The following is a 26,893-nucleotide window of genomic DNA, read 5'->3' on the forward strand; positions in this document are numbered from 1 at the left end:
ACTGGGCCTGAAAGAGTAGCTTGATAAAAGATTGAAGAAGTTAAAAAAAATAAAAGTTGGATGTTCAGGTTTAGTGATTTTATTTATTTTTTTAAGTTTAGAAACACAAAGATGTTTTCATTGGCAATACTTGGATCTGGGTTTTGGCCTGCTTTTAATCTGCTCAGTTGTAACCCACAACTGTGCATTTACACTGCAATTACAGTATACGCTTGTGGTTCAGGAGTTTCTGCAGATTCATATATTTGTCTGTCTTGTTTTCATATTATCAAGGTTGCGTATTGGTGCAAAGCAGGTTTGGATTTTGGCTCAATGTGTAGCTAGAAAGACTTAAAGTACAATCCAGGTTGCAGGCTGTGCTTCCCTACCGTGTTCTGACATGAGTCTGCGCGGTTTAAATAGTGATTATTTCAGTCTTTTTTTTGCAGTATTTGTTGTATTTTTAAATGAACTTAGGCCATCTTGCAATGAATGCTAATCACACAAGAAGACGAGGAAAGACAACCAGGCAAAGCAGTCTCAGAATAAAATTCGGACCCAATGTGGAACTAATCTGTACAAAGGAGTAGTATGGCTGGGGAGGAGATGGTAAGCTTTAATTAGTGGGGAAATTAAGCTCCAGCAAATATAGGATTTTCAAACCAGGAATGCCTAGTCACCTTCTGGGCTTATTTCTGTTATGACTAAATTTGGGGCTGAAACAGATGTCACTTAGCCTGGTTTTGTTTCACAGCCTGACAGAAAGGGGATGATCATTCTGTGCTACCACCCAGTTTTATTGTCTCTTTATAAACAAGCTCTTCAGCTTCTGTATACAGATGTCCAACTTAAGAGCATTGCCTGCTGAGCCTATGAAGTGAAAAAAATCTGGACAAAAGCTAAAACCGTAAGATGGAGAATGATGGGAAGCTGTTCAGTGTGGGAAAGGCCCATGAGACTGCAAGGAGCCGAAGGTGACGGTGCTGCTATAAACTCAGATAAAAGAGAAACACGCTGCTGCAAGCCACCCGTCTTGTATCTATTTGGGCCTTTCCCCACAAACCGCAGGGGGGATTCTGGCCAAGGGCTGAAATGAATTTGAAAGTCGGGTGAGGTGACGGATGCTTTACTGGGAGCCTTGCAGAGTTCCCTGTCCGTATTGTTAAATACGGAGGAGGCCGGTGGTGTGGGTAAGGACTGGCAGAGGGCGAAGGCACGGCCACTTGCTACGTGGTTGGGACATTGCCTTTGTGTTTCTGACCTTTAATCTTCTACATACTTGTCAGTGTAATAAGAAAGAGGAAAAAAACAGTTTAGTTAGTCGGAGAAGACAGTACAGTTACCTCATCCTCCCCTCTTTTTTCATTTCAGGATGCATATGCAAGTTTCTAAACATACAAAGAGCCAGTCGCACCTTTCAAATTTTCATTTTAGAGGTACAGCCACCTGAAAGCATCTACTCAACACTTAAAAGGATTGTACTGGTGATTTATAAGATACTCTTCATTTCAAGACCTAAATAGATCATTGTGAAGTTTCCTGTACCCCATTGTTTCCTGTTTCCCTTAGCTCCCCGAATATATTTAATATTAACATTCTATTTGTTAAATCATACCTAGTTTTGCATTATCTTTTGTGAGGTTTTATTGTGAGATTAATAAGTAGAGTGAATGGAAGAAGCAACTTCTTTCCTGTCCTTCAGTCTGAGAAATAACAATATACACTGCCTGGTAATTTCTGGCTTTGCATGTATACGTGCAGAGATCATGACATTTTTGATTTTTTCCGTTGTAAACAGGAGAGATCAACAGAATGTTTTGAATAGGCAGTCTCATGTTTTTTAGTTTGCTCTTAATTTAGCTGATATTCTTTGACACTAAATATTTACGTAGAACACCACATACACAGAAAACTGTTCATCATGGCCCCTAGTTATTGCTTTTTTTAAGGTCAGGCCTTGCTTGTCAATCAAAGGATAACATGGATTATATGAATTGGAATTGGACAACTATGGAAATTTCTGAATGTAAGAATGTAAGGTGATAGAACTTAAGCTGAACATTGGTTTTTCAATCGTCTTTCTCCTTGTAGGCATCTAATGAGCTATTGTCAAAGCATAACACATTAGTTCCATTCATGGGACTATAGACAAGGTCATTTCTGAATAGAATAGACTATTTAAGTTGGAAGGGACCTACAATGATCATCTAGTCCAACTGCCTGACTGATTCAGGGCTGACCAAGTTAAAGCATGTTATTAAGGGTATTAACAGGCTTGGGGCATCTCTAAAAAGCATGTTCCAGTGTTTGACCACATTCTCTGTAAAGAAATGCTTCCTAATGTCCAGTCTAAACCTCCCCTGGCGCAGCTTTGAACCACTCCCATGCGTCCTATCACTGGATACCAGGGAGAAGGGCTCAGCACCTCCCTCTCCGCTCCCCCTCCTCAAGAAGCTGTAGAGAGCAAGGACGTCATCCCTCGGTCTCCTTTTCTCCAGACTAGACAAGCCCAAAGTCTTAGCTGCTCCTCACAGGACATTCCTTCCAGCCCTTTCACCAGCTTTGTTGTCCTGCTCTGGACGCATTCAAGGACCTTCACGTCCTTCTTAAATTGCGGGGCCCAGAACTGCACACAGTACTCAAGGTGAGGCCGCACCAGCGCTGAATACAGTGGGATAATCACCTCTGTTTACCGCCTGGTTATACTGTGTTTGATGCACGCCAGGGTGCGGTTTGCCCTCTTGGGCACGCTGCTGACTCCTATTGAGCCTGCTGTCGACCAGCATCCCCAGATCCTTTTCTGCAGGGCTGCTCTCCAGCCACTCCTCTCCCATTTTCTACTTGTGCCCGGCATTACTCCATCCTAGGTGTAGAATATGGCATTTTGACTTGTTAAATTTCATTCTTTTAATCATAGCCCAGTGCTCCAATCTATCCAGATCCCTCTGCAAGGCCTCCGGTCCCTCAAGAGAGTCAGCAGAACCTCCCAGTCTGGTATCATCAGCGAACTTGCTAACAATGCATTCAACACCTGCATCCAGATTCTTGATAAATATATTGAATAGAACTGGTTGTAGAATTGAACCCTGAGGAATGCTGGTGGTGACCAGCTGCCAGCCAGATGTAGCCCCATTCACTACAATCCTTTGAGCTCTGCCCTTCAGCTAGTTCTTCACCCAACACGCTGTAAACCCGCTCATCCCACAGTTGGATAACTTGTCCAGAAGGATGCTGTGAGGGACAGTATCAAAACCCTTACTAAAATCCAGAAAAAACTACATCCACCGCCTTCCATTCATCCACTAGGCAGGTGACTGTCATAGAATATCAAATTTATCCTTAGGACATACATGCAAATATATTGCGTTTATAAATATATTTGCATCAGACAGTGAAGTATTTACATTCATAGGACATATATGCAAATATATTACATTTATAAACAGATATTTGCATCGGACAGAGAAGTATTTACATTGATTATATGGATGTTTTGTTAATTACAGCTTTTAGAATCCTGTCCAGGTGTGACACCAAACTGTCCAGGGTCTAACGTGGACATAGTGGAGCATAAAAAGAAAGAAGAGCAGGTTTTATACTGATTCAACAACAATAAATACATTTGTAGACATGAATTTGCCCGATGTCTGTCAAATGAAATTATAACCTCAAAAGATTAAACAAAGTCTCATCTCTCATCAACATGGACAAATCTTATCTCAATCTGAGGCCATCACAAGGAATCAAACCCAGTAAGTGAGAAGCCTTTCCCAAAATGCACAGTGTACAAGAAGAAAGAATAGATAGCAAAAAAAAGTCAGTGCCCAAAATGGTCTCTCTTAGTTAAGATCCTAAATGAAGGGCGGGCAGTTTGCTGCAGAAAGAATTTAAGTGAAAACTTGGTTTATATTTTTGGATCTCCTTCCAGAAAATTGCATTGAAGAGGCCTTTGATCTGTTTTACTCCTGTGGTGTTGCTATCTAGTATTAAAAAATACCCCAAAACCAAAACCCAAATTTGCCACACTTTACATTACCCATAGAGGAGGTCAGAATAAAGGGAAAAAACCAACTCCTTCACTATTTGGGAAGTGGCCTAGTGGCAAATGAGATAACAGACGTGGAAGTGTCACCGAACCACATGGAGAACATTCTGGTTGGGTTAATGATGCTGGGAGTCTGTAGGGGTACAACTGTGGGTAAAAATCATGAGTGAGGTTATGCACTGAGAGCTAGTAACAGAAGTACACAGATCATGCTAATGCATCATTTCATCTACAAGCTGCAGAGTCTTTGATGAGGGGCTTGTTATATATTGCAAATCATCTGAAATTAAAAGTATAGCAAAATTGCTTCCTTTTTTCTGTCCCCTTTCACCCAACCCTCCAGCAAGCCCCGCAGGGACACCATGCTGAACTAAATCTTAAAGCGTTAGATTATGTGTCCTCATTAAAAATACTGCAAAATGCTGCTGTTAAGTGTAGTGGTAATATTGTGACTTGGCAGTTTTAGTGTTCTATTGATCAATTTCCATTTCAAACATGATAAAGCTGACATGGCCCATGGTCCCCAAAGATGTTTGAGAAAGAAACTTTTTTTTCTTTTAAATTAAAGCATTTAATTGTAACTGATGATGCGTGTCAGCCCTGGTCCCAGGAGGGCTTACAGCTGCAGCTCCAGAAGAAATGAGAATTCCCTGCATGACCCTGATGGTTTCTATACCATGAAATCTTTTTCTTTATGGTATTGAAGTTAAAAGCGACACATACCTTTTCCGGTTGGATGGTGGAAGCATGTGTGCTAATGCTAGATCATGCTGAATAGAAGTAAAGCTTTCTGGGTTAACATTTGCATATTTTACCACCCCACCCCCATATATATGTATTTTAAATAGAAAATAACATTGCAGTAGGTTCAATAAAGCCCAGTGCCTAAGCTGCAGCAATGTGTTTTTCACCTCCACCTCTACAGTTTATCACCACTGCTATCTTTGAATTAGACCTGGCAGTAGCAGTAATGGAGACCCCTGCATAGATGGTGTTCCTGGTAGCCCGCGGCATCTTACGGTTTTGTTGTGTAGCCGTCTGTAAGAAGGACTGCATCCAGCAGTGTTAACTGCGCTGGTCTCTGGTCCTGGGCTAGCTCAGTGCTTGCCCCAGTGCTGTCACCCGTGGGGTACAGGGGTAGCTGTTTGCCAAAAAGCAACGACAAAGAAAGGGGTGAAGGACTTGTCTATGGCTGGTGGTTTTTCTAATGTTTCACTGTTTGGCTAACACCAACATGACTCTGTGCATGATTGCAACACTGGTAAGGTATTTTATTCATCTCTGATAATGGCACTATTTTGAGCCTCTGAGCAGCACTGAGAAACACAAAAAGTTACAGGAACCACATCTCTCTACCATTCCAGCTCTTACTTCTGCTGTCAGAAAAATTGCTGAGTGACCTTGATGCCTTCTGTATAAAATGAAGTGGTATAGGTCTTAGCAGGAGAAAGGCAGTCTTCTACAGAAGAGGGCTACAGCAGAAATATTGCAGTAGATGGGCTGAATATACTATTCTGGTCAGCACAGCTAGTATTAGGAGTAAACTTGCAGAATTCTTGACATTAGTATACGTGCACCAAACAGGCCTAACTTAACTCTTTTATCTTAGATAAATTGACTTATGTTGTGTGCCGTGGCCTTTAAGACTTTTTACAGCATGAAGTTCCAATATAAACTCTAAGCAATAAGACTGTGCTGCATGATTTCAGATCACAGACTTAGTGTTTGAATGATTGAAGAATACCACACCCCTTGATGAACTTTTTTCCCTTCTCTCTTGCTCTTGCAAAACACTTCTGTGCATGGGTAATGGATGCTGTGTGGAGAGAGATTTTTGTGTAGCATAGATAAAAAAAGTATTTTTAAAAAGTTTATATTAAAGATTGTAAACACGAATCAATAAAAAATGGAATTATCTATAAAGTACAGAAATACAGAAAACATCATTTCTATTCATTCAGACTAGGTGATGGTCTGTCAGATAGTGAGTTATTGTTAGTTGACAATAACGCCGGTACCAACTGTATTAGGGGTATTTGTGCATAAAAAGATCTTTCGTTATTTCTTTGTCAGATTTTGATTTTGTTGTTATACCTTTCCACCACTTTGAACAAGAGAAATTGTTGTTTCGGCTTATAGGAACTGTGCCACCTCTGTCACCAGAAGAGAAGAATTGAGTAAGAGAAGCAACAGGAAAAAATCAATTTGTACACACCATTCCCTGGCTTTTATGGCTCTGCTAAGGGACAGTTGTACAAAGCAGCAACTGACTTGCACTGTCCCTTTCTAAGCAAGAGACTGAGCAAGTTTCTAGTTTGCTGTGTGGTTAGCCACACTGGAAAACTGGATTTTTTTTTTTAGTTGCTGAAAGATGCAAAGTTCTTACTCATTTGTGGCAGGGTAAACTAATTTATGATGGTGATTTGTTCGCCTGGTTACTTGTACAGACATATTTTTACAAGGTTATCTTGTGCTGGTTGAATTCAAGCTTTAATGTCTCGAAATGGAAAGATTTGGTTTTTACTACAAAGTCTCTGTCAAGAAAAGAAGTTGTCTGTCATTGATTAAGAAAGCTTAAGTTTGATATGTCTGGGAAAAGACTGCTCTTGCACTTGAAGCTTTTGAAAACTGTGCTATGTATCACAGTTATACTGAAACCTGAATTTCCTAGCAAAGCCTGTCATACATTTTGAAGAAATAAAGTTGTGAAGGACAATTGTAAGGGAATTGCTGCTACAGACTGTATTTTAGAATATTGGACTACTACTGTGCCAGGCCAAAGAAATATCAGTACAGTAAATCGGAAAAGGAAATACTCATGCTGATGGAACAAAGTATTGATTTAAGAAAGGGTCAAAAATTTGCTGTGTGCTATAAATAAAAAAAAATAGTTTTTAGCTGCGAATGTGCACCGGTGTTTATTTTTTGAAGATTTTTCGAGATTCCTAAAAGTGGTAGTATTGCAACATAGAATCCTAGAATCATTTCGGTTGGAAAAGACCTTTAAGATCATCCAGTCCAACCATTAACTTAACACTACCAAGTCCACACTAAGCCAATTAAGGGGAGACTAGACTAATCAATGTCCCAAAGTCCCATGTCGACCCGTTTTTTGAACACTTCCAGGGATGGTGACTCCACCACCTCTCTGGGCAGCCTGTTCCAATACATATGTAGGACTACAATCCGATTTTATTTGCTAATAAATGACTATGAGGAAAATAGATAGCCTCTCTAAATTATCTGATTTGGCATGAGGATAGACAAACATTGACTGGAAAAAATACTCAGCTCCTGAAGGAAGGATACTTACAGTATATTTATAATCCTCTTTCGAAAAGCTAAGCAGAATTTCAGTTCCATATATTATTTTAGTTGGAGGGAACTAACCTATATGAGTTATCAGTAATGCATTGACTTTGGGCTAAGGGTAACTCCCATCATTAAGGATCTGCCTCTATGTTTTTATTGGCTTTTAGTGATCAGACTGGGTAAGGACTAATCATCTTTAGAAGCTGAAGAATTTGTACAGCTTGTGGGAAAGATGTGAAGACAAACTCATCAATTAAAAAGAAAAAAAAAGAAAAATCTTTTTTTTATCAGTCTCAATGGGATAAATGTATCTCCGTCAGCACAATCTCCATCTGCTGTTTTACAAATGTGACTGTATTTGTACACCTTCAGGCAAACCAAGCAAAACATTATGTGGAATAATAAATTCAAGTTTTGAACTCTCTAGCATGCTGTTCTGGTCTAAAGGACAGTACCTGGAGCTGTGAGACAACTTTGATTGTAAAATTGGTTACATAGAGCAACTTGGGAAAATTATATAGTGGTCTTAGCTGTCACTGGATGGACTGCTGTATGGTATATTTGCTTTTGGTGAGAATGGAACTAAGGAGCATGATGCTCTGAAAGCCTTGCTCAGTATGTACTTGGGAAATCTGTGCACTAGAGGTTTGAGGTTGGAAAAGAGAGGTAGTGAAGCACCAGTGGGTGCTACAAACCCACCGAAGGCTTTGCTTGGGCTTCGCTGGCACTGAGGAAGGGGAGCTCTTGCAATTGAATGGCTGGGCGATTGCGTTGTCCTTGGGTCCAGCCGGACCTATCTTCTCCTTTGTCGGTCTTCCTTTTGTATTGGTTTAATAACCAGCTGCATTGTTAATGTGCAAGGACTGGTTGTTTTTTATAAGACACTTTTTTGTTTCTTTTAAACTAGAAAGATGAAAACTACAGAAGCCTACCACGAGATACTAGTAGCTGGTCTAACCAGTTTCAGAGAGACAATGCTCGTTCATCGTTAAGTGCCAGTCATCCCATGGTGGACAAGTGGCTGGAGAGGCAAGAACAGGTAATATATATGTGTGTATATATATTACTTTATCAATCTAATCTTTATGCTACTCCAAGCTATTACAAAGAAGTGTATTCTTATGTGATATTGACTCTCTAAGCATCATACAAGCACCAGCAGTAAGCTGACTAAATTTGTATGGGTTTCCTTCTGCTTCCAAAAAAACTTCATTAAGACTGAAATGGACAGCTGCAAATTATTTCATTTTTGAGTCATAAACACATTTATATAGTATGTGGAGTGCTGCTGTTCTTCACAACTGATACCAACAGGGTTATTTTAATTAGAGAGTATTATTTTGATAAACATTTTGCTGTTGAACGCTGCTAATAATACTACAGAATAGCCAAATGTGGGTCAGTTTTGGCATTGCACTTTTAAATGCTTGTTATTCTTAACATTGTAAAATATATTAATGATAAATTTGAAGACAATGTTAAATTTATTTAGTGTACATTTATATTGCTTTTGATCTTGGGCTTTTTTGAGACACTAAGTAATTCCAACTTGGTTTTTTTTATTAATACGATGGTAGTCATAGAGGTTTAAACGTCTGAAATTAAAATTACTTAGTAGTCACTTTATGTATTTGTACGTGTCTGAAATTTTCCAAGAAGTGTCTTCAAATGTATAATGAAAATGCATCTTTACTATGGAAATTGGAAATAGAACAGGAAGACCATATATAGGATAGTGCTTATGTAGGATTATTAGCTCATTTTTCTTCTTTATACAATGTGACAGGAAAACATTGCATTTTTGCATTGAACATAAATGTACAAATTTTGTTATTTTACAGCCATAGGGCATAAAACCAGAATTTGCTTTATACAGAGGAGCTTCAAAATGAAATTTGCCATTTGACACAGCCCAAGCTTCTTACTCTGTGCCTTGTGAATGGAGGGGAAGGTTTAGAGTCCAGCACTGGGCTGGTGTCCTGGGACTGGTCTCCTTCACCCCCAAATCCCTTACCGATATTTGAAGTCCAGCATTGCCAAATCCTAGGATATTCCAAACATTCTTTATTCAGCCCCATTCTTAGTTAAAAAGGAGCGTAAGTAATATCACAGAGTATAAAAAACTAAAAAACCTCAAATGTGAGCTATTAACTATTTTTGTGTTTTGTAATTAGCTGCAGATTCATTCAAAATTATATGTTTTATTAAAAAAACCCGCTGTCTTTGGTCCTTCTATATTTTCCTCTGCACATTTAATGATAGTGGTAGTTCCATTACTATTTTCCTCTCAAAAGACGTAGAGTTAGTGCGGATGAGCTTAGCTGCTGTCTCTGTATCCGCCTGTGTTGAAATAGGAAGTTGGTGCCCAGATTTGAAGGCATCTCCTGTGACGGTTCTGCTTGTTTGATGTTTTCGAGGCATATTTCCGTGCGTCATTAGATTTTCACCATGGCAGTTAATGAAACTGTTGTCTCAGCAAAAGCAGTTGGCTTAGGAATCTTAATAGTGATCATCTTATAAAATGTTTGGTACATTAATATTTTAATATATCATGGTTTATATTAAGTTTTGGTGCTGATTTTGGTCTCTGAACAGCTTAACTAGTTCAATTTATTCACCAGTCAGGTAAATAATTGGGCAGTAGCGGTAGTCTGGAAGCGTATTTGTTACCTGAGTTAACAGGCTGAAGTCTGAAATTGTAAATATCATGTTTCTTCTGAGCCAGTTTTCTGCTTTTTGTTTTGTTTGTTTGTGGTGGTGGTTCTTGAGAGAGAGAGGGAGGGAGGGAGGGAGGAAGGGGATTCATCCTTTAAATGTGTTAATGAATCTGCATGTACCTGGAAGACCAGGATCCTTTTGCGATTTCCTATCAGCAGGGTAATTAATTAGACCGCAACCTGTTCAACAGGGTATGCGCAGGAGAAGAAAGCCCACAGGAAGAGTGGGATGCAGCACAGCTCTGCAGAGAGAGGGAGGGGAGGGCCCGGCAGGGGATGGAGTAGCTGCAGGCAGAGATATTCTTCCACTCTTTTTTGGGTTTTAAACTCTAATTTAAACTCTATACTCTTTTTCAGTATCGTCTGTAGGCTTTTTGTTTCCTATTGGTTAAGCCTTTCACTTCTGTGAAGAAGAAACTCAAGCGACAGCGTTGCTGTCTGGCATAATCAATGAATTTAGCAGCTTGCAGTCCTGTTCCCGTGTGCTCGACAGAGCTGTGGAGAGGCTGGAGCGCTCTGCACGCCCTGCCCGTACACGCGTAAGGAGTAGCAGGCGGCAGGTCTGGCACCAAGGGTAAGGCAGTGACAGTGCCAAGAAACCTCTAGGGCAGAACCCATGACAGATACCAGGGGTAATAATACTCCTGGTCTAACCTGCCTTTATGGCTGTTCAGAGGAGATAGTAGTAAACGTTCAGTTCATCTTGCACACTCCAGAGCCTCGTTGGAGGAAGGCTCTTCTGGCTTGGATTGAGTTGCTTCTCTTGAAGCGTGCCTCCTCTCTTCCTTTTGAATATAAGGAGAAAAAAATTTCCAGGATGATCTTTGTCAACTTCTAACATACATGAACATTCACTGGAACTGCGCTTTGAGGAGTGAAGGTGTGATGTGCCAGAGAAGCGCAATTATTTTTGTGTGGACACCACCTCATTTCCCATGAGCAGACCTATGGAGCAAACTGTGATTCTGCAGCATCACAGCCCGTTCTGCAGATGAAACTGCAAGAGACCTTGTTTCCAGGAAATCATTATAGGCTGCTCTGGCAGGGACTAATAAGGGCACAGAATTAGTTGTGTTCTAGTAGTTGTTAAAGAAATAGTTCTGTAAACTTGCCTAGGTTTTAGTGCCTTAAAATGGAGGAATGCATGAAGCCTGTTAAAATTCCTGGAAAGAATTGCTTTTGCTCCTGTCTATGGTGCTTTACTAGGGCCCTGTTAAATTATAGTGGTAGATCAAAGAAATGGAAAAGATTAATTCTGCTTTCTGAGTCCTTTAAGATACTCTGATGTGTATGCTGGTTAGCAAGATCTACCTACGGGTTGTTCCCAGTTCAGTTCCAGAGCCCTCTGGTTGTCCACAGGGCAAATGGTCTGTGTATTTCTCAGAAAGTTTTGGTATTTCTCAAGCCCACGAAGTGAGTTACGTGAAACTGTACCAAAGAATCATTTCACCACTATAAAGGCAAAAATCCAAATACAGTTTCAGAATACAGTTAGAAAATTAAGGATTGTATTTTTTACTCCGTCACTCAATTATTTCATTAATTCTTTCCTACAGTGTCAAGTACTAGGAACAAAATTTGCACTCTTTAATTTAATTCTGAAATACCTTAAAAAAAAGAAAAACTTGATTTTTGTTCTCCACGTTGCCCTCCACAGCACTTTCTTTTCCTCCCACAGCAACCAAACTTTGAGGAATGGTTGAAAAATCTTATTTCCTCTGAAATTTATTCATATATATGGTAATGTGACTTCTATTTGAGAAATCTTTTTTCCCTCAGTTCACCTCAAGACTTGCTCAGGCCCTGATCAAATCTGGACTCATGCTGTTTCATACCAGGGAGACATGAAAAGCAAACGTATGAAAGAGTTAAACTTTTCACCAGTTCCTTAAGTAAAAAGCTTCTCTCGGGCGGTCATTTTAGTTTCGTTAGTCAAATATTGGAATGGGCAGCAATCAAGGCACCTTGAACTGAGGCAGTATATTCCTTGCTCTGCTGGAGAGGCCCGTTTCACAGGAGCGGACCTGGCTGTGCTGAGTGCTGGGAAGGGGTGCGAGAGCAGCAGGAGAGGGAAATTCTACAGCTGCCCTGCTTCATTATGAAGCAGCTGATCAGATCTGCAAATACAATGAGATTGGTTCAACTAAAACGATATGCAAATATATATACATAACAACTGAATATATATATCTGTATTTGTCAGTGCATGAAAGCAAGGTAGGAGATGGAGTAAAATTTCATGGTTATTACTGAAGAACAAGTCTGATTCCTAAAATCCCAGTAGCTTTCTAGTGTCTAGCAAAAACCAGAGATAAAAGCAACTCAAATGCATTCTGCAATGGCAAGAGAAGCTGGTTACTACTGCTGTCCTGAGCAGAAATGTGCTGTACGGAACACTTGCCCTAAGTTATTCTTGTTGATGACGTCTCTCCGTAGTAATCTGGTACGGTTTCTCTGGTTCCTTTTTCATCGAGGTCACACGTGCAAGTAGCATATGGTCTTACATCTCCAGCTGTGGAGTACCTGCCTTCAGTTTGTATTTTCACGAAAATAAGGCCTGCTTTTAATATGATTGAATATACTCTCTTGAAACATTTGGTTGCTATAAATTAGTGCGTTTCCACACTGTCAGTTAAAAAAAAAAAAAAAAAATCAGAGCTTCAGAGGTAGGTTGGTGAATTTGAACGACTAATTTCCTGTGGATTCTCATACTCCAGCTTACCCGTGTTGTCAAAGTTTTCATTTAACAACAAAACCGCTGCTTCTGTTTTATGCCTTAATGTAAGAATAGAAGGCATTTATTTCGTTTAGTTGTGAATGTTGCATAGTGGTACAGCTAATGTATATAAATATTTTTATTTTCCCTAGTGTACCTCTTGTATTTCTTCTTGTCTGACAGGTGTATTTTTGGCTTTTGTTTCTAGATTTTATTGTGACTGTGACTACAGTGGAAAGGTCTGCCACTTCTGTGTTTCATGGCCTGGAGATGAGGAGGCTTGGGGGTTGGAGGCTCTTCTTATCTCAAACTCCTCACATGTAGACGTTGACACTGCAGTAAAAATTATTATCATTAGTAAGGAGTTGTGCTTTAAGATTTGGAAAAAGGATTAGCTAGGCTTCAGTTGGAGGAATAATTTTTAACTGGTTATCCATTACTCTGTACAACGCCAAGATAGAGTCTCATTGCTTTCCTCCCTATCTGAGCACAGGCACTTTATAATTTGTCTCCTGTGATAACAACCTTAATGAACATAGAACCATGACAGCATATAAATTCTAAAATACAAAGATGATTTTAAAGCTTGTCATGTTCCTTATAAAGAATTTCTGTCACGAAGACAGAGATATGCAGATGTTCGAAGCTCTAGGCCTGATGCAGAGTCCTGTTTGGTTTTGGGGTTCTTCAGTGCATTGTCCCACATGAAAGGCAGGGGAGTATGGCTGTAGCCAGGAAGCTATCCAGGGATTGTGAAAGCAGGCAGGACTACTCTGAGGCTGATCATGGGAGGAAAAAATGTTACCAGCTAGTGAACGAGACCATGGCTCATGCAGTTTGCTTGTTTCTGCAGGTAGAGCTATGGGACGCAGCCGAGAAAGGCATGGCACCTGACTTAGTATTAAATAATTTGCCATAGCTATAACTATGGGCAGGTAGAAGCAGTGACTAGTACATTGGTAGAAGATTCATTTAAGGTTTACGTTAGTCAAAGAGCTGATCAGAAGACCTCAAGGTGCCCCTGCAAGCATTCAAAGTCTCCCCAGTCCCATATCCACTTGCAAATTCAGCTTTTTTACTATTCGAGATGGGGGTTCTTGGCCATGTGATCACACTGGCTTCCACCTGGTGGGGTGGTCAACACTGAGTCCTACAGCTGATTCTTGTTGCTTTTGTACTATGAAGAAGGTGAAAAGCTTGATTTGGCCCAAGAATACTTTCTCTTAGCTGCTGCTGCTACAGGTGATTAGGTATTGACTGCTCCCTTTATTTCTGTATATTGGCAAGATGTTAACTCCTTCAGCTCAGAAACTCAAATGCTCAAACGAAATGTTATAAAGTGCTGGCTTGCCCCTCCACTCAGCAGGAGGAGCGGCAGTTACATCTCAGCCAGGGCAGCGGTTGCATCCAGCTCTGAGCCAGCCAAATGCCCTGTCTGGCTGCCAGAAGAGCACCTTGACATCTTGGAGCCATTACTAAACACAGGTGTAATAATATTTTTTCTTTTTTTCTTTTCTTTTTCTTTGACTAATCACTCCTTTAGAATATTTTTTTTTTATATACAATGTGGTCAACAGTATTAAATAATTTCTAATAGCCTTTGACTTCCCAAAAGAGTGTAGTGTTATTGGGCATCACTGATCTGTATGCAACCACCATTAAGCGCTTATTCTGTAGCCTTGTTTCAGTGCTCTCCCTGTGTTGCATTTATTATTATTCTATTAGAAAAAACACCATGCATAGTGAGCTCCAGCATGAGAAACCTGTATTTAGGTGTTTATGATGCGAGTACCTACATAAAAATATCCGAACTCCTGTTGTGTAGTACTGGAGTCCAGATCTTCATCGAGTCGAGGCATGCGTGCAGTCCGCTGGGTCTCTGCCAGGTGCGACCCTGCTGAGCTGCTTCCAGCGGCTGAGGCTCTGGTGGGTGTTGAGGTGCCCAGTTCCCACAGACACATCTCGATCTGGGAGACTGGCTGGAGCCAGCTCTGTATTACGTGTCAGAATGCTTAAAAAGGGACATGGGAGGGTAAAGCAAGCTCTTATGATGGGCATGCAAGTTCTCTATTTCTGCTTTTTAAGGTTCAGATCTTTACCATGTTTTTCTGTAGTGAGAATCAGAATCACAGGCCTTTTCTAGGTTTAAATCTAACTTTGAACCTAACTGGCTTCAGATCCAGATTTCTAAATCTAAACTTCATTTCCATATTTAAAAGCCATTTGATTTTTAGGTTCTAACTTGATCTATTTCTGATTTTTATGTACTCCCCTGAAGAGTTGTCATGTCTTCTGAATTCAGAAGAATCTCTCTATTCTTCTGTATAAAGCTTAGATATGAATACACTAATACACATATTTATTAAATATTCTCTAAATGTGTGTGTATAACCACAGAAACAGAGGGAAGCAGCCTGAAAGAGAAAGGCTTATCCGTATGCTGAATGCATCAGTATGTACAGAGAATCCATTTCAAACTGTAGTATGTATTAGTTTTAAGACAATATTAACATGGAATTTAGAAGTCTGTACACTTTTATGCAAAATGGACATTCATAGGCATGACTTTAATTGTATATTTTGGAAAGAGATTCTTATTATTTGTCTTGGAGTCATGAACAAACTTGATGTTGTTTTTCAGTGCTGAGGGTTTCGCTTTATATAGGTAGGAGGTTGGAATAAACAGCTTTATTGCTTGGGGGACAGCTGCAGTGGTGATGCTTTTATAAACAATGTTTCATGCTGGCATCTATCTTGTTCTCCTTTGAAAAATAATCTGTCATTTCATACTGTGTATTAAATAGGTGAGACAGTTCGGGGGCTGCAGTCTACTTTCAGTTATATGCTGCTGTGTAGATATGAATGCAGCGGCAGAATGTAGCTCTATATGTGGAGAGGTAATTATGGTCCACAATTTAAAAAAAAAAAAAAGAAAAGTCAATTTTACAAAAAAACTCATGGATTTTAAGTGCTATAGAAAAAGACATCTTCATGTTCGGATGTATATCCGCACACTTGAACACTCTCATAGATATATGTACACATGCACATAAGTATATAGACGGACTGAGCTTAAATTTAAAGAATCATAGAACAGCCCAGCCCAGGTTGGAAGGGACCTCAAAAGATCATCTGGTCCAACCTTTTGTGGGAAAGGGAGCCTAGATGAGACTACCTAGCACTCTGTCCAATCCTGTCTTGAAAACCTCCAGTGCTGGGAACTCTACCACGTCCCTGGGGAGGTTGTTCCAGGGAATGGATGTTCTTGCTGTAAAAAAACAAAAAAAAACCAAAAAACTTTCTTATGTCAAGATGTAACCCCTCCTGGTGCAATTTTTACCTGTAGCCCTATGTCTTCTCCATGTGGCTCCTTGTGAAGAGACAGCCTCTGTCCTTTTTGTAGTTGCTCTTTAAGTCATGGAATACTGTGATGAGGTCCCTCCTGAGCCTTCTGTTCTCCAGGGAGAAAAGACCTAACTCTTTCAGTCTTTCCTCACACGGCAGGTTCTCCAGCCCTTTGATCATCTTTGTGGACCTCCTTTGGACCCTCTCCAGTCTGTCCGCACCTTTCATGTGTTGTGGGGACCAGAGCTGGACATAGTACTCCAGGTGCAGCCTGACAAGCGCTAGTATCTACTAGAAGACCTACTCTGTTCTGCAGACCCTTTCTGAAGAGTGTTGGTGTGCGTGAAGGGCGTTTTCAGACTTCCTAGTAACCATGCACTGCTGTTTTCCTGCCCTTTGGGACCAAACTAAATAATCGTGTTGTTATGGTAGTTAATGGTAATAAATCTATGATACCAGGGTTATAAGTAAAACTCTTAAATTACATGGAGATGCTGTAAGAAGCTTTACATAAATTATTGCTGTTAGTTTTCTGACTATTTCTAAGTATTTCGCAGAACAATATTATCTCTGGCTTTTTTGACTGCTGTCTGTCCATGGTAGCAGGTCAGATAAGAACGTCTGAAAATCCCTTACTGGACCTGGAAGAGCGTTTCATCTAAAGGATGTCTCAGTTCTTCCTTTCCTTCTTTTAAGAACTTGTTTGCTTTCTTCAAGCTGTGAAAGAGGTTTGTCTTCTCATATGTTTACTTTTTAGTCCAGGCGTATATAATGTATCCCAACGAGTTGTTTATAATAGAACCGGTCTCACTATTTTCATAATGTGCTTGTTGCTGCTACCATGCCGTGTCCTCCAAAGCCCCAGCGGGGACGTGGCATGAGTTAGTACTGCGCAGCCCTGCTCGAGGCGGCAGCGGCGGCCGCGTGGGTCCCGGGGGCTCCGTGCAGCCCAGCCTGCGTGGGTGACGGCGCAGGGGCAAGGTGGCCCCGTGACGGCAGAGCAAGCAGTACTGAGCAGGAGCCACAATTACAGCGTGCCAGAGTAATGCAGAAGTGAAATACATTAGTAAAATTAAAATTTGTCCTCGTTCCCTCAGTGGGTAATACAGTTAATGAAAATAGATCTAACCAAATTAAGATAATTTATTTCATTAGTTTACAGCACTGTAAAACTTCTCAGGGCAGTACAGCCCTTCCATACAAACCTGAAATAGATGCAGTTCCACTCTTCACTTCAAAGACCACAAAGGTTAAAAGTTTTAAGTGTATTAAAGCAATTCTGTTAATTGTGTCTATAGAGGATTCTCCCTCGCCCTTGGTAAAGTATTCTTAATTTAAAATTCGCATTATGCTCATTCTGCATTCTAGCCTTTTAACCAAAGTGTAAATATGTAAGTGATTACTTGTATCTTCGAGGCTTAAAAAGAAATTCTGCATTTTTGTTTCAGAAGGCGGTACTGGTAGTACATGGTATTGATATTTTACCCTTTTTCCTTCCATTTTGTGTTCTCATTTTCTCTCCTTCCTGCATACCTGTTTTGTATTGTACAATACAGATTTCTACAGGACAGGAACCAATTCCTTGGAAGGAAAAAGATGACATCTCTAAATCCCAGCTCCCCAAATCCCTTCTCTGTTTTGTTTTCTAGAGTCTTGATGATGTCCTTTTTTATATTCTGTCAGAAAGACACCATTCAAAATCAGAAAGTTATCCCAAATACTGTTTTTTTCCCTGTTCCTTTCAAGTTATAAGAAAACCCAAGATTGAGAATTTGCTTGGTTTTGTTGCCAGGCCAAATTTCTAGAATTCTGCATCAGAAGTCAGTCGGACCTTAGCTTAAGCTTCACATTAACTTAATTTTCAGTTAACTTAATTTGCATTTTAGAATTTGCTTGACTTGAAATGTAAGTGCCTTCTTTTTTTTTTAATATTCTGCTTTTCTTCTTGGTACAATTTTCATTCTAAGTGGCTAATGTTACTTATTTAAAAGAAGTATTTATATTATTAATTTGTAGTGGAGGTTGTAGTCCTTCCTACAATAAAATAGAACAACTTACCTGGACAGGAACATGGACGTGAGGGCTGTTTGCTTTTCACTGTAGTTTTTAGGTGGGATTCAGGTAAATCACTGCTGAGTCATGCAAGTCAGTTAATTCCAAACAGAACAGAAATAAAGTCAGAGTGGTTTTTTTGGGCAAGGGAAAATGACAGATTTAATCTGAGTGGGAAACTTATATCATTTATTGAATAGCAGCAGGATGATTTTTATACTTTTTTCTTTCTGTAAGTTATTAATTATGAGGAAGATGCTTTCAGAAAAGGGCCAAGTTGGTCCTGTCTGTTGTGGAAGTGATCAGTAATTTATCTTCCATTGATGGAAATAGAAAGGTGCTTATTCTTTAAAATCCTGTGTGGACAGGTCACTTTAATGACATGGTTGCACTTTGCTGTAAAGGGGAATGGTACTGTGTAACCTGGAGTTAATAACTGAGTTATGTGGAAGTAATTTGTCTGGGTTTTTGTTTTGGTTTGGGTTTTAAATTTAATCTCAATTTCATTGCTTAAGTACGAGCATTTCATTATTGAATGTAGTACTCTTTGGCTGTATTAAGTGGTTACTGTAATTTATAGGATACTTTGAGAAATGTCATGATTCCTCATGAAGTGGCAGAGCAAGATTTAGTGAGTGCAGCAACTGAGTGAATGGAATTATGTAATATGACCTAGTTGATGCGATATACCATAAGATTCTAATTTATTTCGTCATTATAACTGGAAGAGAAAAGAAGATAATAGACCAGCCTTGCCAATTCATTCACTGACTGATTTGAAAATAAGTCCATTCTAAATTTATCTTGAAACTACTTGGAGTTGCATATGAAATGGTCAACCTCAATAGTTTCCAGGGCTGGGGAGAGGGTGAGCTGGGAGAATAGGAATTTGGTTGCTTAGGAAATCAGGATGTACAAAAAAGTTACTTACTTTTGTATGTCACATGCAAAAACAGAAGAAACAACAATCCCTATTTTCTTTTAAAATTTATCTTATTTGATCTGATTTAATAAATAATTAAAAAGTGTTTTCATAGGACTTGGCAACTAACTGCCAACTGCACTGTGGCACTGATAAGGTTCTTTGCTGAATCCTATGCTAAAGAAGGAAAGCTGATTTGTACCTGATGCAGTTACTCTGGTTGAGGTGGGTCAACACAGAATTAAAACAAATACAGCACAACTAATGTTCCCATGAGGAAGCAATCGATTGGAAACATGTGAGGCACTAAAAATATTAATTAACTAAAGATTTTCTGTAATGTACTGCTGTAAAGTTTTTACTTCTGAAATAAATATTCCTTTTAAGTTTTGATCTCTTGTATGTGATATTTTAAGAATAAAAATTGTTGCCCAGATTCCTTATTAAGGTATCACTCACTTTCATGCCAGCTGCATGTGATAACTTTAACTTCATTTGGAGTGAAAATTTTTATGCTGCTTTTTCCAGCCCAGAGATGGCTATTTATGAATTTGAGCAAAATCAGTTGGCTATTATTATTTTAGCATATTTGCCACTTGAAATATTGTTTGTTTTCACAGTTTAAAAATTAACATTAAGGGCAGCATACATACACAACTATTTCCAAAACAAGCAAACAAACAAAATTATCCTTTAGGTTGTATATTGCAAATATTTTTACAGACTGTGGAATAAACACCCGAGGAGTGAGGTATGCAGTATGAACAAAACCTCCGGTCCTCTTAGTATTTCTTCAGGATACTAGGCAGGAAGCCAGTGTTCAATCACTTTGTATCAAAACTTAATTTCCTCTTCCTTTTGGATACCCTCATTTGTCTTCAAAAACCTTTGCTTTCCTCATGTGTAGAAATTCATGATTGCTTATAATTTCAACTCATTTATCCAAAGCACAGACTAAATTAAATGTCCCAAAAGAAAGCGGTCATATCTGTGAACATCTCTATTTAAAATTATTGAAAGTTACATTGAGTATTCCATCATAGCATTTTTTATTTATCTTGATTTTCTAGGCAATAATTGTTACAACAAAGCACAGATTTCATAAAGCAAGCCCATCAGCATTTCTTCCTTGTAGTTACACTTTGTCACTATAAATAGCTTTCTCTTCATGAAGACTCTTTTAACTCATCCTCTCATCAAAACTCGTGGAATTTGCTGGTGATTTGAAGGTCAGTAAAATTGGTCTCTGTGCAAAGGAAGCAGCTTATGAAATTATACTTCAGTGGGATAGTGTGTATCGCAGCGTTCTGGGTAGGTGAAATTAATGGGGCTGAAGGACTGCGCCACTTTTCCCCCAGACTGAGAAATGTCAGTCTTACTGAAAAGCTGAAGATGGGGTAGGAGGCACTTCAGCTCTGTACTGGTGTGTCAGGGGACAGCAGAAAATACTGGGATGTGGGCTGGGAAATGTGGAGAAAAAACCAAAAGAAATTATTATATCTGATTCTCTGTGAAATTCCTACCTCATTGCAATGCAGTTCCCTGATGACTTTTTTCATTTTACAGCTACGTGTGCATGTAAATGCAAAAAGAGGCGCAGCTGAAGAGAAGTTGTGCCCTCCCGTGCCGTGCCCGCGGGGCGCTGAGCGTGCTGGTGTCAGGCACGCTTTGACTTGTCTTACTCGAAAGCCAAACCTCCGAGACCTGGGCTGAATTCAGAGCAGCACTTGCATCTGCAGCGTGCAGCTGGGGCTCTGTTTCGGGCTGGTGGGAGTCGTTTCCAAACCGCTGTTTGTTCCCGGGCTGTTTCAGGAGGGCCAGCAGCAGCTGCTGAAGCTCTGCTGGCTTGCGCTAGCTGGACGCTGATGGGTGTCCTGGTGAGCCGCGACACCTTTCTGGGTCATCCGAATTTGGAGCCTCGACAGAAGACAAAACTTATTTGCTTCATGACAGCATCTTTCTGTTTGCCATTTAACGTATAGCAAACTCTCCTGTTCATTTTTATAGTTCAGCGTTCTTACTGTTCATCTGTGCGTGCATCAGAGTTAAATGAAGTACACGTGCATGCTTGTTTATGTACTAGAAATACAGAACACTTGTTAACTGCCCACTTTTAGGAGCAGTAAAGTGCTGTCATCGATGACACACATATATATACACACACGGGTATCTGTATGTTTAAATGTATCCATACATGACTTGTAAAACTTACTTTATGACAAATGTTTTTCTTGTAACTGTGTTTTTAAATACATGCATGTCGTGGAGTTCTCAGTTACCTTCCTGATATTATTTTTATTATCCTGATAACTTCAGTAATTGTTTTAGAGGAGAAAGTGCCCAGTGCAAACTTTTGCATACTAAAAGAGGTAGTAAAGAAATGTAATTTCGTTTTCTGTTGAATTTGACTGTTTTTTAGCCCAAAAAAGCAGTAGTCTTTATGGCTACATATCTACAGCTAGCCTGCAATTATGGTGAGGGCGTAAGATGCTGGGTTTGTTCATTCATGCGTTGCAGTATCAATTTAATTCATTTAGCAATCTGGAAAATTAGTCTTAAGTAATGCATTTTAAAAGTACTGCTAATAATTACTCATTTCAAGTTCCGATTTTAAGAAGATCTTTCAGGAAAGGCTGAACTTCAAGCATACAGGTATTAAGCATCAGTCCCTCAATTTTCAAATCTTGGATTATTTTTCTTTCCCTGTTTCAATACCAGTAGGCTGAACTGGGATAGCTTTTAGGTAATTGTGGTGATTGAAATCAAGGAGACCCTAAATAAGATTGGAGGTCAGCTAAGCTATTAGCATGACAGAGTTTAACAACGTGGAATCTGGGAAGCAGAGTCTCGCTTCCATCTGGAGTGAGAAGCTTGAATGTTGTTTCAAGACGGAATGTTTCAGAAATGCTCAAATAACCAGTTCATGCTCAGTCCTGTAGTATTATAAATCTGTAAATGGATTCTGCAAGTCACCTCTCTTATCTCATTTACACAGATAATTTTTTTTTTTTTTTCTGAAGACATTAATTTCACAGTGTTGGATAGTTTAATTTTCTTCCCTTCTATTTTAGTAGACTGGCAGCACAGATATCACCGTCTCTGACACATCATTTTTTCTCTGTACAATAGGGTGTATTTTGTGGCTCTAGTGCAGCAGTAGACTGGCCCAGAAATCACAATCTGGGATTATTGTCTTTGTGTATCCTCAAGGAGTAATATTTTAAAGTCACTGCATCTGTTGGTACTTAAGAGCATGATTTTTACTTTTTATTTTTGCCAGTTTTTACCATCTGTGTGTCTGGTTTTTGGCTCCTTGATTTAATTTTTCAGTTTAATTTCTCAGTTGCACTGGGATTTCTTCCTCTTTCTCACACATGCTCTTTTTGACTCATCCATGAACTTACATTAAAAAAAAAAAAAGAAATTATTTACGGCAGTTGCACAGTAAAATTCTTGGCCTTCACAATTTGGATTTTTTAATGATATCTTTTTATCGAGTCTCTTCTAGTAAATGCACGTCATTTTTGGAAGTGAAATAACTTTTATTAGACTTTTGTTTAAGTTTTAAAAAATCAGTTTGGATTAAATTGAAGCATTTTGGCGGGAAAAGCTAGCTTGGTCACTTTAAACACATTCTAGTCTTTCAAACTCATTTAGTTTTTAATGCCCAAGAGGGAATAATTTTCTTGAGAAATCTGTGTTATAATCATAAACAGACATAATTCAGTAATTTTCTCATGAAACATTGGCTGAAGTTTTGGCACTAATGACTTGAAAGTCACACAAGCAGGAACATTTTTGTTTGAATTCCAAGAAAAATACTAATGAAATATATTAAAATAGAAACAAAATATACATAAACTGTGTTACAGACTGTTTTCAATAAAAAGGATGTATCTTCATCAATGGGATAAATGTCTCATGAATTTTGGCATGTTCTAGCATTTCAGGAAAGTTCTGATAGAATTTGAGTCATTTTCTCTGCTTATCCCTGAGAAATTTTTACAAAAAATTACATTGTGTAAATCTTTTTTTGATGTATGAGGGTAACTGTATAGCACATCTGTCAAATATTGTGCTTCTGTATGTGTTTGCAAATACTGAAAACTCCACTGCTGCTCTGATCTTCTCCTTGATGTATGTATTTTGCTTCTCACTTAAAATACAATAGATTCCTTCAGGTCGAATTTAATGGCTTTTTAAAAAAACAGGCCAGTTTATTTTTAGCCTCTTTCAAATATATTGTAACTGAGGATTTTAAAGTTTATGTGTACCTTCTGGTGTACTTGCTTGGTCATAGCTGATTTTCAAACCAGAATATGGACCTGCTTCCTTTTTGATCTTTTTATTTTTTTTGGTTTCTAATGAATATTTTGCTTAGTGCTGCACAAAACAATGAGTAAGAGCCAGCACTAGCACAGTAAAATACCAGCACTAGCAGGTAAAAACCTGTTCGTTTATGAATATGTGGCTCCCATAATCTATAGTACCCTTTCTGTTTGTGTGGGCTGCTTTGAATTATTTTTCTTAACGATGCTGTAGACTATCAAAAGACCAAAGGAAATACTTTGTTCACTTGAGAAAGCATTTTTTGAAAGGAGGCGTCGCTGTGAAATTCTGAGGAGTGGAATTAGTTGTCTTCTCTTCTCTCTACATATGCATACAGTTTTTCTTAAATACACTCTGTAGCCATTTTTTACTATGTTAGGGAACTGGGAGAGCATGGTGGCTTTTCACCGAGTGATTTGAGCTTTCGTTCCCACTCGATTCCTATTGTGTTTTGCTGAAAACTTTTTGTTTCAGAGGAAGAGGAGTGTAGTGCCTTATTTTAAATTCTCAGTTGTCATTAAAAATCTTAGTGGGGTTTTCCAGTTTTACTAATAGAGATTCACAAAGACCCTACTTGAGTGGTATCAGGAATGATTTAAACTCCATTTTTCAAAATTTGAGTTTTAAAATTTTCCTTGGCTCTAAGGATTTTATTCCTGCCAGGCTTAACTTCCCAATTTCCTGACAAATACTCTGTTACTGTAAGTAAAAGGGAAAGCTGAGTGAGCAAACCAGTACACATTTTCCAGTGTACTGTGGGATGTACGCTTTGTTACAACACTGTAATAACATCTGTGCAGGAATGGAATTGATTCAGAGTTGATAAGATGTGATCATGAGACTGCTGGTCATTTGTTTTCCCGTGGCTTGAATCTTAAAAAGTTGTATGTTTTCAGTCGGGAGTATAAATTAAGAATAAAAAGTAGGATGCTTTCACTGCTATGGTTTGTTGTCCATAGGGCTGCTTAGAAAGCACCAGTGAAAATGATCGCCTCTGCTGTCTTTTTTTCTTGCCTTCCACATGGAAGACAAGTTGGTCTCATATTCTCATGAGACGGAGCTGTAATAGCATGTGAGCGGAAGCGTGCGTGCATTGGGCCTTCCACAGTGTCGGTTTACTTTGGGCTGAGAGAATTCAAGCAGTATTTAGGGAAGGGGATTCGAAGTGCAACGATGAGAGCAATCCATCCGTTTCCAGCAGCATCCCCTCTGAACTGGAGCCTTGCTCCTACCTTGAATCTGAACCGACTGTGTGAGTCTAAGGATAACCCTGAATTTGAATGCCAGACACTCAGTTGTGCTTTGCTATATATTTTAAAAGGCTTGTGGGAAGCTAGATGTAAACTTTCACGTTAGATAGTTTCCCAGCTGAGTGGCACATTGAATTCATTGAGAATAGGAAGGGCTGGTTCAATTCATTTCCATCCCTTGTATCTCAGTCATTTTCTGCAACGACGCATAAGGATTGATTACCATAGCAACAGTGTTTTAGCTTGTACTACTGTGAATGTGGTTAATGATAATAGAATTATCTAGTCATTTTAAATCCTGTTATATTATTAGGTCATCTGAACCATCCTCTTGCTATGCATTGAGTTATTCCCTGTAGCCTATCTTGTAGTTCTTTGTCAGTGCTGCTTTTACATGTGTTGAGCAGTGGGGATTCTGCTTCCTCCCTTGGGAGACTTTCACAATCTGATATATCACCCCATTAAGGATTTTCTGCTGATAGGTAGCCTCATTTCACCTCCTTTCACCCAGCTATGTGGATTTGTACCACACAGAAGTTCTGTTCTGATCTTCTTCCCTATCCAGCATTTGCAATTAATCCTTCTTCTTCACCTGCATCTGAATATACCAGCTCAGTATTTGTGCGTTTCAGGATTTTCTTACGGGGGAAAAAGCAGGTTTCTAAACCCATCATCTCTTCTTCTTCTTCTTGACTACCACATTCTGATAGGAAAGGGCCTAGTACTCAAATACTATTTAGATGACCTGGACTGCGTAGGCAAAGAGCTTCCAGCTTTCCAGTGCTTAAATATATTTATGTCAGCATATGCACCACTAGATCGCTGGTTCTTACGCGTGCATCTGTGCCTCGCTCCGTCTGATGTCTATAGTAGTGTGTGGTGAGTGGGAAGATGTAGTTTTTTTCTCCTAAGGCGCGAGAGGTGCTCCTTAACCCTCGCCACAGGTCAGCAGAAGTAACCTCTCAGGCTGCCCTTCTTGTAGGACCAGTCTCAATGTGGAGGGGCATAGGTATCTCTGCTGTCCTCCACATACACAGGTTGCACACTTTATCCTCTCTTCTGATTTACTGTGTTTCTAAATCCTTTCTACCTACCTTGTTTTTTCACCATGAAGAGAAATAATTTCATGTCCAAAGAGACATACAAGTGGAAATGCAGTTATCCTGCTCTACTTCAGGCATTACATAGTCTGTGCTACATGGAGGTTGGCTACACCAGGAATTCGTTTGAAACCGGTAAAAGAAAGTACTGTTCTGTATGGTGAGGCCTTGGATTACCTGCAGATATATGACATCATTGTCATACTCTCTGTCTGCTTTCTAAAAAGTTGATGTGGATTTGGTAACTAAGACAGAAGAGTATTGACATCTTTCCAGTAATCTCTTGTTCTCACTGCTTACGTATGCTTTTCGACTAATTTTCTTCATTAATATTTGATTTCATAAAGTTGCCCATTTCTTTTGTTTTTATTCATCTACAATATAAATAAGTACATATTACATTAATATTCATCCATGCTACCCCAAAAGGGCAGAAGACTGGGAATTGCCATTTGAAATTTCTTTTAGAGCTAAATTTGCTGCAACAATATTTGATGCTGCAGTAAAAAACAGGTATATTAAATCTACCTCAGTATATCATCGACTGATTCTTTAATTTGTGGCGATTTTTGCTGGGTTTTTTTTGAGAGGTGGTGCTACTTTTTCCAAGATTCTTCCCTTTGAGGCTTAGACTAGATTGCATGTCTCAGAATGCATTACCTTACATTTATTTAAGTTTCAATTTCCTCAGTCACCAGGCTTTTCAGTCCACCAGTGTGATATATGTATCTGGAAAGTCTCGCAAAGCTCATTGATCATGTTTTAAAAGATTGTTTTAAACCAAAGTTGTATTTCACTGGCAAATTTCATCACTTTATTTTTAACTTGCTCTTCCAGATTATTAATTCTTTAGGTAACATCTTGCTGTCAGTCCCTTAGGAAACTATTAGCTTTTCTGTTTTAAAGATTGTTTTAATGTTCTTTTGTTTCTATGTGTATGTACACTCTCATTCTTTTTCTCTGTTCGTGATTGCCTTCAACCTGGCTATCTGTAAGGAGAGAAAGACAAGTGCATTTCATTAATTTTATGGATTCCTCTTGCCTACACTGTCTAGGACACGTGTGCGAGATATTTCTTTACGTTTTGTTGATTTTTTTTTCTTTAATTAAATCAAACTGCAAAAAG

General features: G+C 39.1%; 1 protein-coding gene across 8 annotated transcripts in view; it reads left to right on the forward strand.

Moving 5' to 3' along the window:
• Positions 1-26,893, forward strand: part of PARD3 (par-3 family cell polarity regulator) — a 462,728-nt gene that overhangs the window by 194,133 nt on the left and 241,702 nt on the right. For 6 of the 8 annotated variants that reach the window (XM_075704957.1, XM_075704960.1, XM_075704958.1 and 3 more), the window contains exon 5: positions 8,244-8,375. The exons of the other annotated variants lie outside the window; for them this stretch is intronic. In XM_075704957.1, the coding sequence (XP_075561072.1) occupies positions 8,244-8,375 (132 nt within the window). The remainder of the gene's footprint in view (positions 1-8,243; positions 8,376-26,893) is intronic. 8 annotated transcript variants of the gene reach the window in all.

Source organism: Pelecanus crispus, chromosome 2 (genome assembly GCF_030463565.1).
Source record: "Pelecanus crispus isolate bPelCri1 chromosome 2, bPelCri1.pri, whole genome shotgun sequence".
NCBI classification, from domain to species: Eukaryota; Metazoa; Chordata; class Aves; order Pelecaniformes; family Pelecanidae; genus Pelecanus; species Pelecanus crispus.